General features: G+C 61.7%; 1 protein-coding gene across 8 annotated transcripts in view; it reads left to right on the forward strand.

The window, feature by feature from the left end:
* The window catches only part of CUX2 (cut like homeobox 2), a 322,941-nt gene extending 309,821 nt beyond the window's left edge, over positions 1-13,120 (forward strand). For all 8 annotated transcript variants that reach the window (XM_070066200.1, XM_070066197.1, XM_070066196.1 and 5 more), the window contains exons 18-22: positions 254-413; positions 5,841-6,110; positions 7,989-8,177; positions 8,998-9,271; positions 10,272-13,120. In XM_070066200.1, the coding sequence (XP_069922301.1) occupies positions 254-413; positions 5,841-6,110; positions 7,989-8,177; positions 8,998-9,271; positions 10,272-11,073 (1,695 nt within the window). In that variant the 3' untranslated portion in view covers positions 11,074-13,120. The remainder of the gene's footprint in view (positions 1-253; positions 414-5,840; positions 6,111-7,988; positions 8,178-8,997; positions 9,272-10,271) is intronic.

Genomic DNA, 13,120 nt, shown 5'->3' on the forward strand with positions numbered 1-13,120 from the left:
TGCCAGCACTTGTGGTATCAACTCTGCCTTAGCAGAGGAGCAGGCAGAGAACCAGGCAAGCTCAGAGGAGGGGTAGTAACTAGTGGGAGGTGCAGGAAGGCTTCCTGGAGGAGGGGGCACTCAGGGTCCTTCCCGTGTCAGGATATCGGGAAGGGTGCACAGCGGGGTGCGTGGGATTTGACGGGGCCTGTGGGGCGGGAGGCCTGGTGTCCCTGAGGCCCGCTGACAGCTGGCCTGCCCCACCCACCTGCAGGTGCTGGGCCTGTCGCAGGGCAGCGTGAGTGACATGCTGTCGCGGCCCAAGCCGTGGAGCAAGCTGACGCAGAAGGGGCGTGAGCCCTTCATCCGCATGCAGCTGTGGCTCTCGGACCAGCTGGGCCAGGCCGTGGGCCAGCAGCCCGGCGCCTCCCAGGGTGAGTACCGCCAGAGAGGGGGGCCGCACCCCGGAACTGCAGAGAGCCCTCGGTCTCCCTGGCTGTGCAGGGGCCCGTGCGGCCAGCTGCCCGGGCTCTCCCCAGCCGTCTGGCTCCCCGCTACCCTCCTCTACCCGCCAGGGGGCTTCTGAATCCCTGGCTGCAGGCTGGGGCCGTGGTTTGAAAGCCCCAGGCAGCACCGGACCTCCAGCCGGAGGAGGAAGCACCTTCCCGGGGAGCCCCACTCTCTGCCTCCAGCATGCACCCCAGAATCCTTCCTCACCAGGGCCACGGGCAGCCGTTAGCCAGCCATTCGCGATGGCCCAGGCCGGGTAGGGCCTGCAGCTCGGAGGGTAATGGCACGTGAGCGCCCCCAGGCCCACACAGCCTCCCTGCCCTCCTGCCGAGCCCTGAGAGCAGCAAAGAAGGAAAGGCCGCGCTGCCCAGTGCCGGTGCCTGAGCTGCCTCAGTTTCCCCGTCTGAAAAGTGGGGATAGGTGCCACGAAGCCACTTCCCAGGTTCACAGAACTCTCCAGGAATGCGGCTCAGAAACCAAGTCAGGTGGCTTTCAGAGGCGGCGGCCAGGCCACGAGACACGCCTGTGCACACGCGTTCACTCACAGCGCCATGTGCTGCCTTGGGAGAGCGGCTGCAGGCCCGGGGGGCGGGGGAGACCATTGGCCAGATCTGCTCCTCTTCCCTTCCAAAGAGGAAGGGACGTTTGAAGGACGAAGCCTTTGCGCCTGTGAGGGTGACGGGCCTGGGAGGGAAAGAACTTGGACTTGCCGTCCCATGTCTTTCTGTGTGTCTGAGATACTTCACGAACGCCGCGTTCTGCAGCATGAGGTCGCGGTGAGGGCCCTTGTAGTGACAGCGGCCACTCCGTGGTCGCGGCGCCTGCTTGTCGGCCTCACCCGGGTCCACCAGGGGGAGCCCCTGTACAGAAGAGGAGACCCAGGGCCAGGGGAGGTGGCTGCGCTGAGCCTGCGGGCTCTCCCGGCTGCTCTGTCCCCAGCCCAGAGCCCTCCAGTGAGCAGGTGCCCGTCCCGATGGGTTGGGTCGGGCTCCCGTGAACTCGCTGTTGTGGTAAAGCTCACAGAACTTTTGCTATTTTCAGCGTCATTAAAGTGCACATCCAACATCGTGGCCGCCCCGCCAGAGACCCCAGGCCCACTAAGCAGGCATTGCCCATGCTCCCCGCCCCGCCACCCCTGTGGGTCTGCCTGCCCTGGACACCTTGCACCCACGCGCTCACACAGCGGCTGGCCTCTCGTGCCTGGCTTCCGGCTTGGCGTCGCACGTCCAGGGCTCACCTGGTCTGTGCCGAGTTTCAGGACTGCGTTCCGCCCCGGATAGGCGCATCTTGGTTGTCTCAAGTAACGCCGTAAACCCTGTGTGCCTTGCTCTTGGGCCGCTGTTTTCAGTCGTGTGGGGCACAGGTCTGTCCTGGGGACAGGGCCACTCTCTGCCCCTACATCCTCACGGCCACAGCCCCTCCCGCTTCTGCTCCGGCCTTCCCAGGCATGTGACGTGGTCTCTCCCCGAAGTTTTCGTTCGCTTGAGTGTCTCACTGGTTTTGGTTTCTTGCAAAACTCCCCTGTTGTGGAAGGATTTGGGTGCAGGCAGGACAGAGCGAAGCCAAGAGCAGGTGTCGTGTTCCAGGTGGGAGGGCTGTGGGCGATGATGATGATGGTGCACTTCATCCGCCCTGTCCCGCGGCAGGGAGCCCGTGCCCAGGTGCGTGGCGTCAGGACCTCCAGGAGAGCATGGGGCTGATGCCACCCTGTCCACAGCCCGGGGGCCTGGCAGCAGGAGGGTGGACCCCCGCCTCAGGGCCCCCATAGTCTGGCTGCGGGGTGGGTGCAGAGACCTGGCCAGTCCCTGCGCACTGGTCACTGGGCCTCTCTCATTCAGGGGGTTGGGGTGAGGCAGCTGCCAGGGAGGGGTGTACTGAGCACCCGCCCGTGCCAGCTGCCTGCCTCACGAGCCACGCCCACTCCGGAAGCGTCAGAGCTGGCAAGCCCCTCTCCAGCTCCCCCCGCCACCCTCTCTCTGCCCCCCCCCCCCGCCCCATCTGTCACCACCAACCTTCTGCCCAGGGCAGGGGGCTTCCCAGAACATAGGACTTCCTGTCCTAGAACCAGCCTGGCAAATGGGGTCCAGTTGGTACCTGCTGTCCCCAGCCTGGGCCCAGGGGCCCTGTCACTGCCCCGTCCCAGGCCACCTGGCTGTTCACACCTGGCCTCCTGGGGCCTCCTGCTGCACATGACGTCAGAACCTCCCAGAAGTGCTTCTGGTCCTCGGAGTCGCAGCAGTTAGAGGGGCCTGGAGCTGGGGGCTTGAGGAGGCCCTGGGGTGGGCGTGGGGGTGGGGTGGGAAGCTGCTGAGTTGTTCCCTGCTCACCCTCTCGGTTTGTCCCCTCATCCTCATCCCATCGCTCCCAGGCTGAACCCGGCCCTGAGGGAGTCAGGGGGAGGGGTGCAGGTGGTTCCTGGGCCCTAGAAGTCCCCCGCAGTGGGCTCCCTACACTGCCAGCCCTGGACAGCCCCTCTCCGCCAGCTCGGCACGCCCTGGCCGCATAGCTCCAGTGTCTCCTGGAAGGCCAGGGTCAGCTTGGTTGGGGGCAGGGGCAGAGTTCCGGGACCCCAGGTGTGGGCTGCCGCACCCCCACACGGTGCTGCATGTAGGAACTTGGGGCTCTTCCGCATCCCTTTCAGGGGTCTCAAGGGTCCTGGCCAGAACGCACACTGTCAGCAGTTATCTGCCTGGCATCTCCACCGCCTGAGGCCCAGGGATCCTTGGAGCCGACAGGCCGTCCTCATTTTCGAGGGCTCACGGTCATGGGCAAGAGGATCGTGCCGGCGCGGTCAGCCCTGCACTTGGGACCCAGCTCGGCCACTGGCTTCGTGTGGCCCCGACGCCTGGCTGACCTGCCCGAGCCTCCGCTCCCCCTGAGATGAGGCAGCGCTGGCCTCGCCTCCGAGACTGCGAGGCGTGCGGGAGGTCGTGGGGTCAGGCCCGCAGCACGGCGCTGGGCACGGGTGTGGCGGTGCTCGGTGATCTGTCCCTGTTGTCGTCCGTAAGGGAGCGGTCTGGCCCCGCACGTGTGAGGGGTGACGGTGCGTGGCCAAGCTGGGTGAGGCCCGGTGGGCTGGGTCTTGACAGACACGTAGGAGTGTGGGTTAGGCGGAAGGCCTGCAAAGTGGCCAGACCTCTGTGGCGTGGAGTGGGAGAGACCTGGGTAGGTGGGCGGGGCTGAGAGAGCGGAGCTGTGATCACCAGGCCAGGAGGCAGCCGTTTCTGTGCGGGGCGCGGGCAGCCGTGGCAGTTCTAGAGCCTGCGCGTGCTCTGATCGGAGCACTCCACTGACCTCCCGCAGGGAAGGAGGCTCCTTGGGGGAGGGTGGGGCAGCCTCGCTGGTGCTCCCTCCCCTCCCCGGCCTCCTGTGCCAATTCCAGCAGACGTCCAGCAGGTGGAAGCTGAGTGCCCTGCGGAAGAGGCGCAGTTGACAGGTTGCTGGTGTTCTGGAGCCCCCACCGTGTTCCCGCCCCGTTAGGTCGCAGCCCCTGCCCTGGATGGCTGGCACGAGGCTCAGGTCACCCGGGAGAGCCCAGTGCTTGACTCCCACACCTCGGGAGGTGCAGGGGCTGAGCACTTGACCCCCACTAGTGCCCTCAGTCCCCACAGAGGCCATGAACCACCCAGTGCTTCCCTCCCAGGGACCCTCGCGGAGGCTCGGCCAGCTCGTCCCGCTTAACTGCCCTCCCTGCTGGCTCTGCTAATGCATGCTGGGAACGTGGTTTAAAAAAAAAAAAAAACACCTCGCCTTTCCACGTGGCCGTGTGCGTGGGCTGTCTTTCCGTGGTATGTTGGCTGCCACGTGACACACCGCACACTGTTATCTCCTGCGTTTGGGGCTTGTGCAGTTATTGGCCCTTTTTTTTTTTAAGATTTTTTTTTTTTTTTTTGACAGGCAGAGTTAGACAGTGAGAGAGAGAGACAGAGAGAAAGGTCTTCCTTCCGTTGGTTCACCCTGCAAATGGCTGCTACAGCCGGCACTGCGCCAATCCGAAGCCAGGAGCCAGCTGCCTCCTCCTGGTCTCCCATGTCGGTGCAGGGCCCAAGCACTTGCGCCATCCTCTGCTGCACTCCCGGGCCACAGCAGAGAACTGGACTGGAAGAGGAGCAACCGGGACAGAACTGGCACCCCAACCGGGACTAGAACCCCGGGTGCTGGCACCACAGGTAGAGGATTAGTCAAGTGAGCCATGGTGCTGGCCTAAAGATATTTTTGATTTATTTTTTTGAAAGACAGAGAGGTCTTCTGTCTGTGGTTCACTCCCCAGATGGCCACACCAGCCGGGCTGGGCTAGGCCGAAGCCAGGAGCTTCACCCGAGTCTCCCGGGGGGACCCGAGCACAGGGGCCTCTCCTGCTGCCCCCTGCCATGCTAGCCGGCAGTTGGGTCAGAAGCAGAGGAGCAGGGACTCCGGCCGGTGCCCTCTGCCGGGACACTGGCGCCACCGAAGGCTGCTCAACCTGCTGCGCGTGGTGCTGGCCTTGGTGGGCTTTTTTTTCTTTCTATGATTGCTTAACTTTGCATTTTGCTGGGATTTCCGATTTACAGAACAAACGAACCACGGAACAGCGAACTCCCTATGAGTCACCAGTTACTTACTTTGCCACGTCTGTGCACCGTGACGTTATGTCCCCTCAGCCCTAAATGCTCCCGCGGGGATCTCCCAGGGACACAAGGCTTTGAGAGGGGAGCTGTCGGCACAGCGGCCAAACAGCCACTTAGGACACCCACATCCCGTGTCACAGGGCCTGCTCCAGTTCTCAGCTCCACTTCCGACTCCAGCTTCCTGCTGGCGCACCCTGGAGACAGCAGTGTGACTCAGTACTTGGTTTCCTGCCACCCATGCGGGAGACCCAGGTTTAACTCCAGGCTCCCAGCTTCAGCCTGGCTGTCGCAGGCATTCGGGGGTGAAACCGCAGCTGAAGGAACAGTCTGTGTCGCTTCTGCCTGTCTCTGTCTCTCCCCCGCCACTCGCTTTTAAATGTAATGAAAATAAATGATGACGCCTGCCGGTGACGCTGCACTCCTGTGTAACCTCCATCTTTATTCACGTTTCTTCAGTTGTCCTGGTAATACTGTGTGTGTGTGTGTGTGTGTGTGTGTGTGTAACAGAGAGAGATTTATGCACGAAGTGCCTTGCGGTGGAGATACACGGAGACTTGGTGAACATCCTTTTCACCGTCAACCTTCCATGCAACAGCTCAGTGTCCAGGCTGGTCCGTTCCTGAGATGTTGGCTGTGGTGGCCGCAGAATGGGTGGTCAGCAGCACGTGGCTCTGTCAGGCCAGCCGCCCTGACTGTGAGCATCCACACCAGCTTGCAGTGACCTCTGTCTCTCTGTGCCCACAGCCAGCCCCACGGAGCCACGGTCCTCCCCGTCGCCACCTCCTAGTCCTGCTGAGCCTGAGAAAAGCTCCCAGGAGCCCTTGAGCCTGTCGCTGGAGAGCAGCAAGGAGAACCAGCAGCCGGAGGGCCGCGCCGGCTCCTCCGCCGGTGGGAAGATGTACTCGGGCAGCCAGGCCACAGGCGGCATCCAGGAGATGGTGGCCATGTCCCCCGAGCTGGACACCTACTCCATCACCAAGAGAGTCAAGGAGGTCCTCACAGACAACAACCTAGGTACGGGGTGGCAGAACCAGGGACAGCCTCCTGCCCTGGCGGCTTCTGCCTGCCTCAGCAGGGCGCCCTCAGACCCCAGCCGGAAGGTGCTGTCAGCCCTCCATGGGACTGACTGACCTGCCTCCCCAAGTGGGCGGAAGAGAGCGGACGCGGGTCTGAACTACCTGCACCCCTCGCCCACAGTGCCCACAGCTTCCTGGCAGGAGGCCCAGGGATGCGACAGCCAGTGCCGCCCAGGGCACGGCAGAGCTCTCTTCTAGGACCCCCCGCTGCTTGGGTCGCAGACTCCTCTGAGTCTTAGATGCAGGTTAGGGCCCCTCCCAGAAGGGTCCATGCAGACTCCAAAGTTTTCCCTGGAACGTCTGTCATCAAAATAAGATATACTCATTGTTTTATTTTTTCCTAAATATCTTTTATCTTTTATTTTTTATTTATTTAATGAACGCGTTTTTTTCAAAGATACAACTTCAGGGATACACTAGTTCTTTCCCCCATACCCACCCTCCCCCCGCCCTGACTCCCATCCCACCTCCCTCTCCCTCTCCCTCTCCCATCTCCTTCTTCATTGTGTTCTTCATTGTGGTTCATTTTTAGTTTGACCTTATATAGAGGACCAACTCCATGCTAAGCTTAGACTTCAACAGTTTTCACCCATGCACACACACAACATATAGAGTACAGTTTGGGAACAAAATTTGCAGTTGATTCTCATAGTACAACTCATTAGGGATGGAGGTCCTACATGGGGAGTAAGTGCACAGTGACTCCTGTTGTTGATTTAACAATTAACACTCCTATTTATGACGTCAGTGATCACCCGAGGCTCTTGCCATGGGCTGCCACGGCTATGGAAGCCCTCTGTGACCATGGACTCCATTGGTATTTGGACACGGCCATGAGCAAAGTGGAAGTTCTCTCTCCCTTCCGAGAAGAGTGTCTCCTTCTTTGATGGCCCCTTCTTTCCACTGAGGTCTCACAGAGGTCCTCCGTGCAGGATATTTTTTTGCCACAGAGTCTTGGCTTCCCATGCCTGAGATGCTCTCACAGGCCTTTCAGCCTGACCAGGAAGCCTCCAGGGTCGATTCAAGGTCAAGGATACTCATTGTTTTAAAATACCAAACAGTATAAGGGGAAAAATTAGTTAAAAAAATAAGGAAATAGCACCCAGTCTCTGAGTCACGCTCCTTCTGTTTCTCCGACACTTTCTGAACACACACGAGGATATGCGTACACCTCGTCTCGTCTCTTTTCTGTGTAATGAAATTGTACCCCCCTTGTCTTGTGCTTGCATTTGAAACCCGAGTGCTGTTTTGCAGCTGCTGGTCCCCTGCCCAGTTGGAGGATTTCAGGGCTCACGTGTCTTTTACACTGTTGCAAGTGTTTCAGGCCATGGATGCAGCTGTTTTGTCGCCCAGCTGATGGGCATTTTTTTGTTTCCAGTTTCCCACTGCCTTTAAAAACACATGTGCGCCTCTGTGCACTGGGGCAGGTGTCACCGCGGGGCGAGTGCCCAGCAGCAGGATGCCAGGTCAGAGGATGTGCACACTGAGAATCCAGACGGAGTCTGCAAGCTGTCCTCTACGAGATGCTGCAAAGTTGCAGGCATGAAGTTTGCAGGCAATTTCAGGGATCCCCTGGGATGAAGAACCCACTTGTGTTAGTCACTGTCTCGTTACTCCCCACAGCGTCTCTTACGTGGAAAGGTCCATGTCGGCTCCGTGGCGAGTGTGGGTTCCCCCACGTCTCTGGCCCCTGGCCAGAGGCAGTGGCGAGTGCCCAGAGCCCACCCCGGGTCTCCGGCTTGTTCGTTGTCTCTCCTGGGAGTGGGCTTCTCTGCCCAGCCTGGGGTGACAGGTCGCCCTCCTCCCTTGTCCCCAGGGCAGCGGCTGTTTGGGGAGAGCATCCTAGGCCTGACACAGGGCTCCGTGTCTGACCTGCTGTCGCGGCCCAAACCCTGGCACAAGCTGAGCCTGAAGGGGCGGGAGCCCTTTGTGCGTATGCAGCTGTGGCTCAGTGACCCCCACAACGTGGAGAAGCTGAGGGACATGAAGAAGCTGGAGAAGAAAGGTAGGACTGGGCAGAGGGTGGGCCCAGCTCTGGGCGTCCTCAGTGTCCCCTTGGAACGAAACCTAGGTGTGACTCAGCCACAGGGCCTCGGCCGTGCCGTCTCTGCCGGGCACGGCACTGTGTGCACAACAGTCCCGCCAGAGCCGCTTGGAACGTCTGCCTTGCCCGCCTCGGGAACGCAGTCCCTGCCTCTCGCTTCCCTCCTGTGACCCCGCAGCCCCTGCGGCACCTCCACAAGCACTGCCTCGCTGCAGGCCCCGGCTCCTGCCACGTCCCTCACCTCTGCCGGGTGCACACTGAGCCAGCTCACAGGCTGCCTGGTGGCCGTGGGCAGGAGGTTGCTCGTTCTCAGCCACGTCCCCCTCGGGTCCCTGGTAGAGGACGCAGCCCGGAGCGCCTCTGAGTGAGGGAAGCACGGGCCAGGCCGGGAGCTCAGAGGAAAGCTGGACAGGGGTCCCCCGGCGTCAGGGCAGCTCCTGTGCACCGAGGCGAAGCCACACTGCTAGGGGCGCCTGGGGCAGGGCCAAGGCTGGGCCCCGGCTGGCGGCATTGTCTGAGGATCCAGTGAGGCCCTGATCCCCTCCCTCCTCCATGCTGCGGTGACCCGTGTCCCTCATTCTGACCACGGAGGGTGCTTCTGAGGTTGTGGCTTCGAGCCCTTTGGTCCATGCCCTTTAGTGTCCCGCGCACAGCAGTGGCTGCTTTGCCATCACCACGCCCTCCGTGTGCTCCGTGTGCTCCCCCCGCCCCCCCGGGAGTGGGTGGCCCAGGGCGGGAGCCGGCCCTGCTCTCAGCAGCCGCCTCCTTCCCTCCCACCCAGCCTACCTGAAGCGCCGCTACGGCCTGGTCAGCACGGGCTCGGACAGCGAGTCGCCCGCTGCGCGCTCCGAGTGCCCCAGCCCCTGCCTGCAGCCCCAGGACGTGAGCCTGCTGCAGATGAAGAAGCCGCGCGTGGTGCTGGCGCCCGAGGAGAAGGAGGCGCTGCGCAGGGCCTACCAGCTGGAGCCCTACCCCTCGCAGCAGACCATCGAGCTGCTCTCCTTCCAGCTCAACCTCAAGACCAACACCGTCATCAACTGGTTCCACAACTACAGGTGGGCCGGGCGGCGGCCCTGCGCCTACCCCAGCCCGCGCAGACGCGGCCAGAGCAGGCTAAGGGCTGTGGGGGCGCCTGCTGGGTTCCCCTTCAGTGGCTGCCTCCCCACGGCCCAGCCCTCATCCGGGCAGCCACTGGCCTGCAGTGTGGTGCCAGGGCGGCTCTGCGCTGGCTGAGGGACCCCTGAGGAGACAGCCTCATGGGCAGGGAGCCCCCACCAGATTCCCCAGGCAGGGAGGAGGAGAAGGAGGAGCACTTTGCCTAGAGCTCTGGCCGTGTGGCCGCAGGCGGGGCCCTGGGGCTGTGGGATGTCCGGGGAGGGCCCCCATAGCTGCCCCAGTGCCGGAGTGTGGTCAGTTGGAGCGGACTGCGGGAAACACTGCCTGAGGCCTGGCCCAGACCCAGGCCTGCCACACGGCAGGCGGGTGGGCGGCAGCCCCTGCCTCGCCCTTCCCCTCCATCGCATTTGCGATGGACGCCCACTGAGCCAGGGGCCAGAGATACAGGGTTCACAGCCAACGTCCCCGCCCCTAAGCAGCCTGCAGTCCCGTCCCAGAGTGCAGCAGTGCTGTCAGACAGGAAGGAGCTTTGAGAGAGGGGAATTCGTCCTTTGCTTCCAGAGGGGCGACCTCGTGGAAGAGGTGGTGTTGGGCTTGGTTTTGAAGGTCGAGTAGGAGTCTGCACCAAGGAACAGAGAGAATGCTGCTCTCGAGGGAAGTAACTCGGAGCCTACCAATTACAGAAGAATGTGGGATTTGGCCAAATGTTTGTTGAGCACCAGACACCACGGAAAATGCAGCAAAGCCCCCACCCCAGTGTCTGTGGGCTCTGCCCCTGTTCCTGTTGGTGCAGGCCGTGGGGATAGGGGGCAGCAGCATGTCCACAGAGAAAACGCCAGGAGCCCCTCTTAGCTTTGGGAGTCCCCCCGGGCAGTGGGTGGGGTCATCAAGTCCAGGGCAGAGGGTTCCAGCCCAGGCTCATGGCCGTCTCTGCCCCAGGTCCCGGATGCGCCGGGAGATGTTGGTGGAGGGGACCCAAGACGAGCCAGACCTCGACCCAAGCGGGGGTCCCGGCATCCTCCCGCCAGGCCACTCCCACCCAGACCCCACCCCACAGAGCCCCGACTCCGAGGCCGAGGACCAGAAGCCGACCGTGAAGGAGCTGGAGCTTCCAGAGGGCTCCGAGGAGAGCGTCACAGCCCTGGGCAGCCAGGACAAGGCGCACGTGGTGATCAAGCAGGAACAAGTGGAGGAGGATGCGGAGAGAGGGACGGGCCACCCACCCCTGAACGCAGGGGAGCCGGACCACGACCAGCGTGCCCCCCGAGAGGAGCCTTCCGGTTCCCCGGGGAGTGACGGACTCCCAGGAGTGGCCTCAGGGCCCCTCCTTCCAGGTGCCACCATTCCAGACTGCCCCTCACAACACCCGCCGCAGGAGGCCGAGGCTGGAGAGCGGCCGCACTCAGACCCTCTGAGCTTTAAGTCAGCCTCAGAGTCCTCACGCTGCAGCCTGGAGGTGTCGCTGAACTCGCCCTCAGCTGCCTCCTCACCAGGCCTTATGATGTCTGTGTCGCCTGTCCCCTCCTCCTCAGCCCCCATCTCCCCATCCCCACCTGGCGCCCCCCCTGCCAAAGTGCCGAGTGCCAGCCCCACTGCCGACACAACTGGAGCCTTGCACCCCAGCGCCAAGGTGAACCCCAATCTGCAGCGGCGGCACGAGAAGATGGCCAACCTGAACAGCATCATCTACCGGCTGGAGAGGGCCGCCAATCGGGAGGAGGCCCTGGAGTGGGAGTTCTGAAGGCAGGGCAGGGGGCGGGACACCCTGGGGACCAGCTTCCTTCTCTCCCTCCCACCCCCGCTCAGGGCAGGGTGGGGAGGGACGGACTCAGCCATCCAAGTGTGGACAGTGATGTTAGGCCGTTTACGTTTTTTGTTGTATCCTGGTTCCATGAAGTTGGCAGTGAGCCAGCGGGGCAAATGCCATTGCCGTCTCTTCTCAGCACCATCGGCCCAGGAGGCACCGGGGGTCTCGCCCCTCTTCTCCCCCTCACCCCTCCGAGGAGGCAGAAGCAAAATGGCACCACGTTTTCACCTGAAAACTCCAAACTCTTTTAGAAAAATAAATAAATATTTATAGACCTCTTTTAGATATTTTAATAAAGGATCCTTTGGAATTTATTCCCAGCCGATGCTGTTTTGATATTACAGAGAGTTATAAAATCAGGATGCTGTCACAACTGTTGCGAAGTCTACACTGAAGTTGTGTCGCTTTTGCCACAAGATGAGATTAAAAGAAGACAATTGCTCAAAGCCATCACAAGACACTAAGAGACTGACCAGCGTCTTGCCAGCCTTGGCACTGCGAGTCCCCCCCACACCTGTCTGTGAGACACAGCGCAGTGCTGCTGCCCTGCCAGAACCCGTGCTGAGAAAGCAAAGTCCGAAAGACTCTAAACGAACGCCGCCGTGCCATCGGGGATGTGTCCCTGCAGCCCTGGTGACACAGAGCATCCCGTGCTGACGCAGACACTGTAGACGCCCGTCCGAGACACGGTGCGGCACGAGAACTGCTTACACTCCCGGGGGAGAGCCCGCGGGCCACGGACGTCTGAAGACGAGAAGTGTTTCCAGATCTTTCAGAAAGCCGGGCACGGGGCCAGGCGCTTGGAGGGTGGCGCCAGAGCCACAGTGACACCGTGCCCCAGCCTGGGAAGCGTCCCCGCGGTCTGACGTGGGCACTCCAGAGCAAGACCGTGGCCGCCCCTCGCCTGCTCCGTGCTTTTGGAAAGTGACGGTGTTGGTCACTGCACGAGCACTGAGACCTAGCAACCAGCACCAAAACGTCGACCCTTCGAAGTCGAGAGCCCGCGTGCCCCTCCCCCGCCTCCCCTCCCCTGCCTCCCCTCCCCAGCGGCCCCTGGGCCGGGCCAGATAGCAGCAGCACCCTCCGTCCCGGGCTCTGAGCCACCCCTGCCTTCCACTGCATGACCTGCCGGGCAGCCGGGACCGGACCCCCTCCCAGCAGAGGAGCCCCTCCCCAGCGGCCCGGTCTCCGGTTTGGATGGAGCGGCCGCCCCATTGGCTGCTGAGTCTCTCACTCTCTTGCTTTTGTTTGTTTTCCTTTCTCAAACTCTGTGGGAAGACTGACTTGGGCGACTCCCAAGAATAACCATGGAGAGGTGACCGCGGCCGGTGCCAGTGCAGTGCCGGGGGGCTGGGGGGAGCCGACGGAGGCGAGGTGGCCAGAGGGGGACAGGTGAGGACCGTTGCAGAAATCCCAGCTCTCATGCACCCAGCCCAGGCCGCAGTCTCCATGCTGAACAGCCGGCAAGAACCCTGCGGGAGAACCTCCTCCCTTCACCCAGGCTATGCATTGAAGAGTTTTCCACTGTCTACATTTTTATCCAGATGAAGGTATTTTTATATTTTGACAATAGAAAACAGTGGCCAATTCTCGGAGTAGTCAAATCTGGAACAAGTGAGACACCGCCGCCCTGTTAACAATCAGGACACGCATGGGGGACCAGCACTTGTTATTCCCAACACCAACACGACGTCGCGATCCAGGCCGCCACGCTGACTCGGGTTCCGCGAGCCCTGCGTCTGGCCTCAGTGGGACGGGATTTGCCGCAGCACTCGGCCCGGGCTCCAGAACACGCAGATCCTGTTGTGCCTGAAGCTCACGGACCCCCGAACAGCCTGGTCAGGTTCTCGTCCCGAAACGGTCAGAGAGCAAAAACCCACACCAAACCATTTCTATGAGAGATTGATGAACTTTGTTTAAAATTTAAAAAAAAAAGGAACGCGTTCTGTCAACGAGTCGCTAAATACAGAATTGTATACTA

Source organism: Oryctolagus cuniculus, chromosome 21, assembly GCF_964237555.1.
Source record: "Oryctolagus cuniculus chromosome 21, mOryCun1.1, whole genome shotgun sequence".
Classification (NCBI taxonomy): Eukaryota; Metazoa; Chordata; class Mammalia; order Lagomorpha; family Leporidae; genus Oryctolagus; species Oryctolagus cuniculus.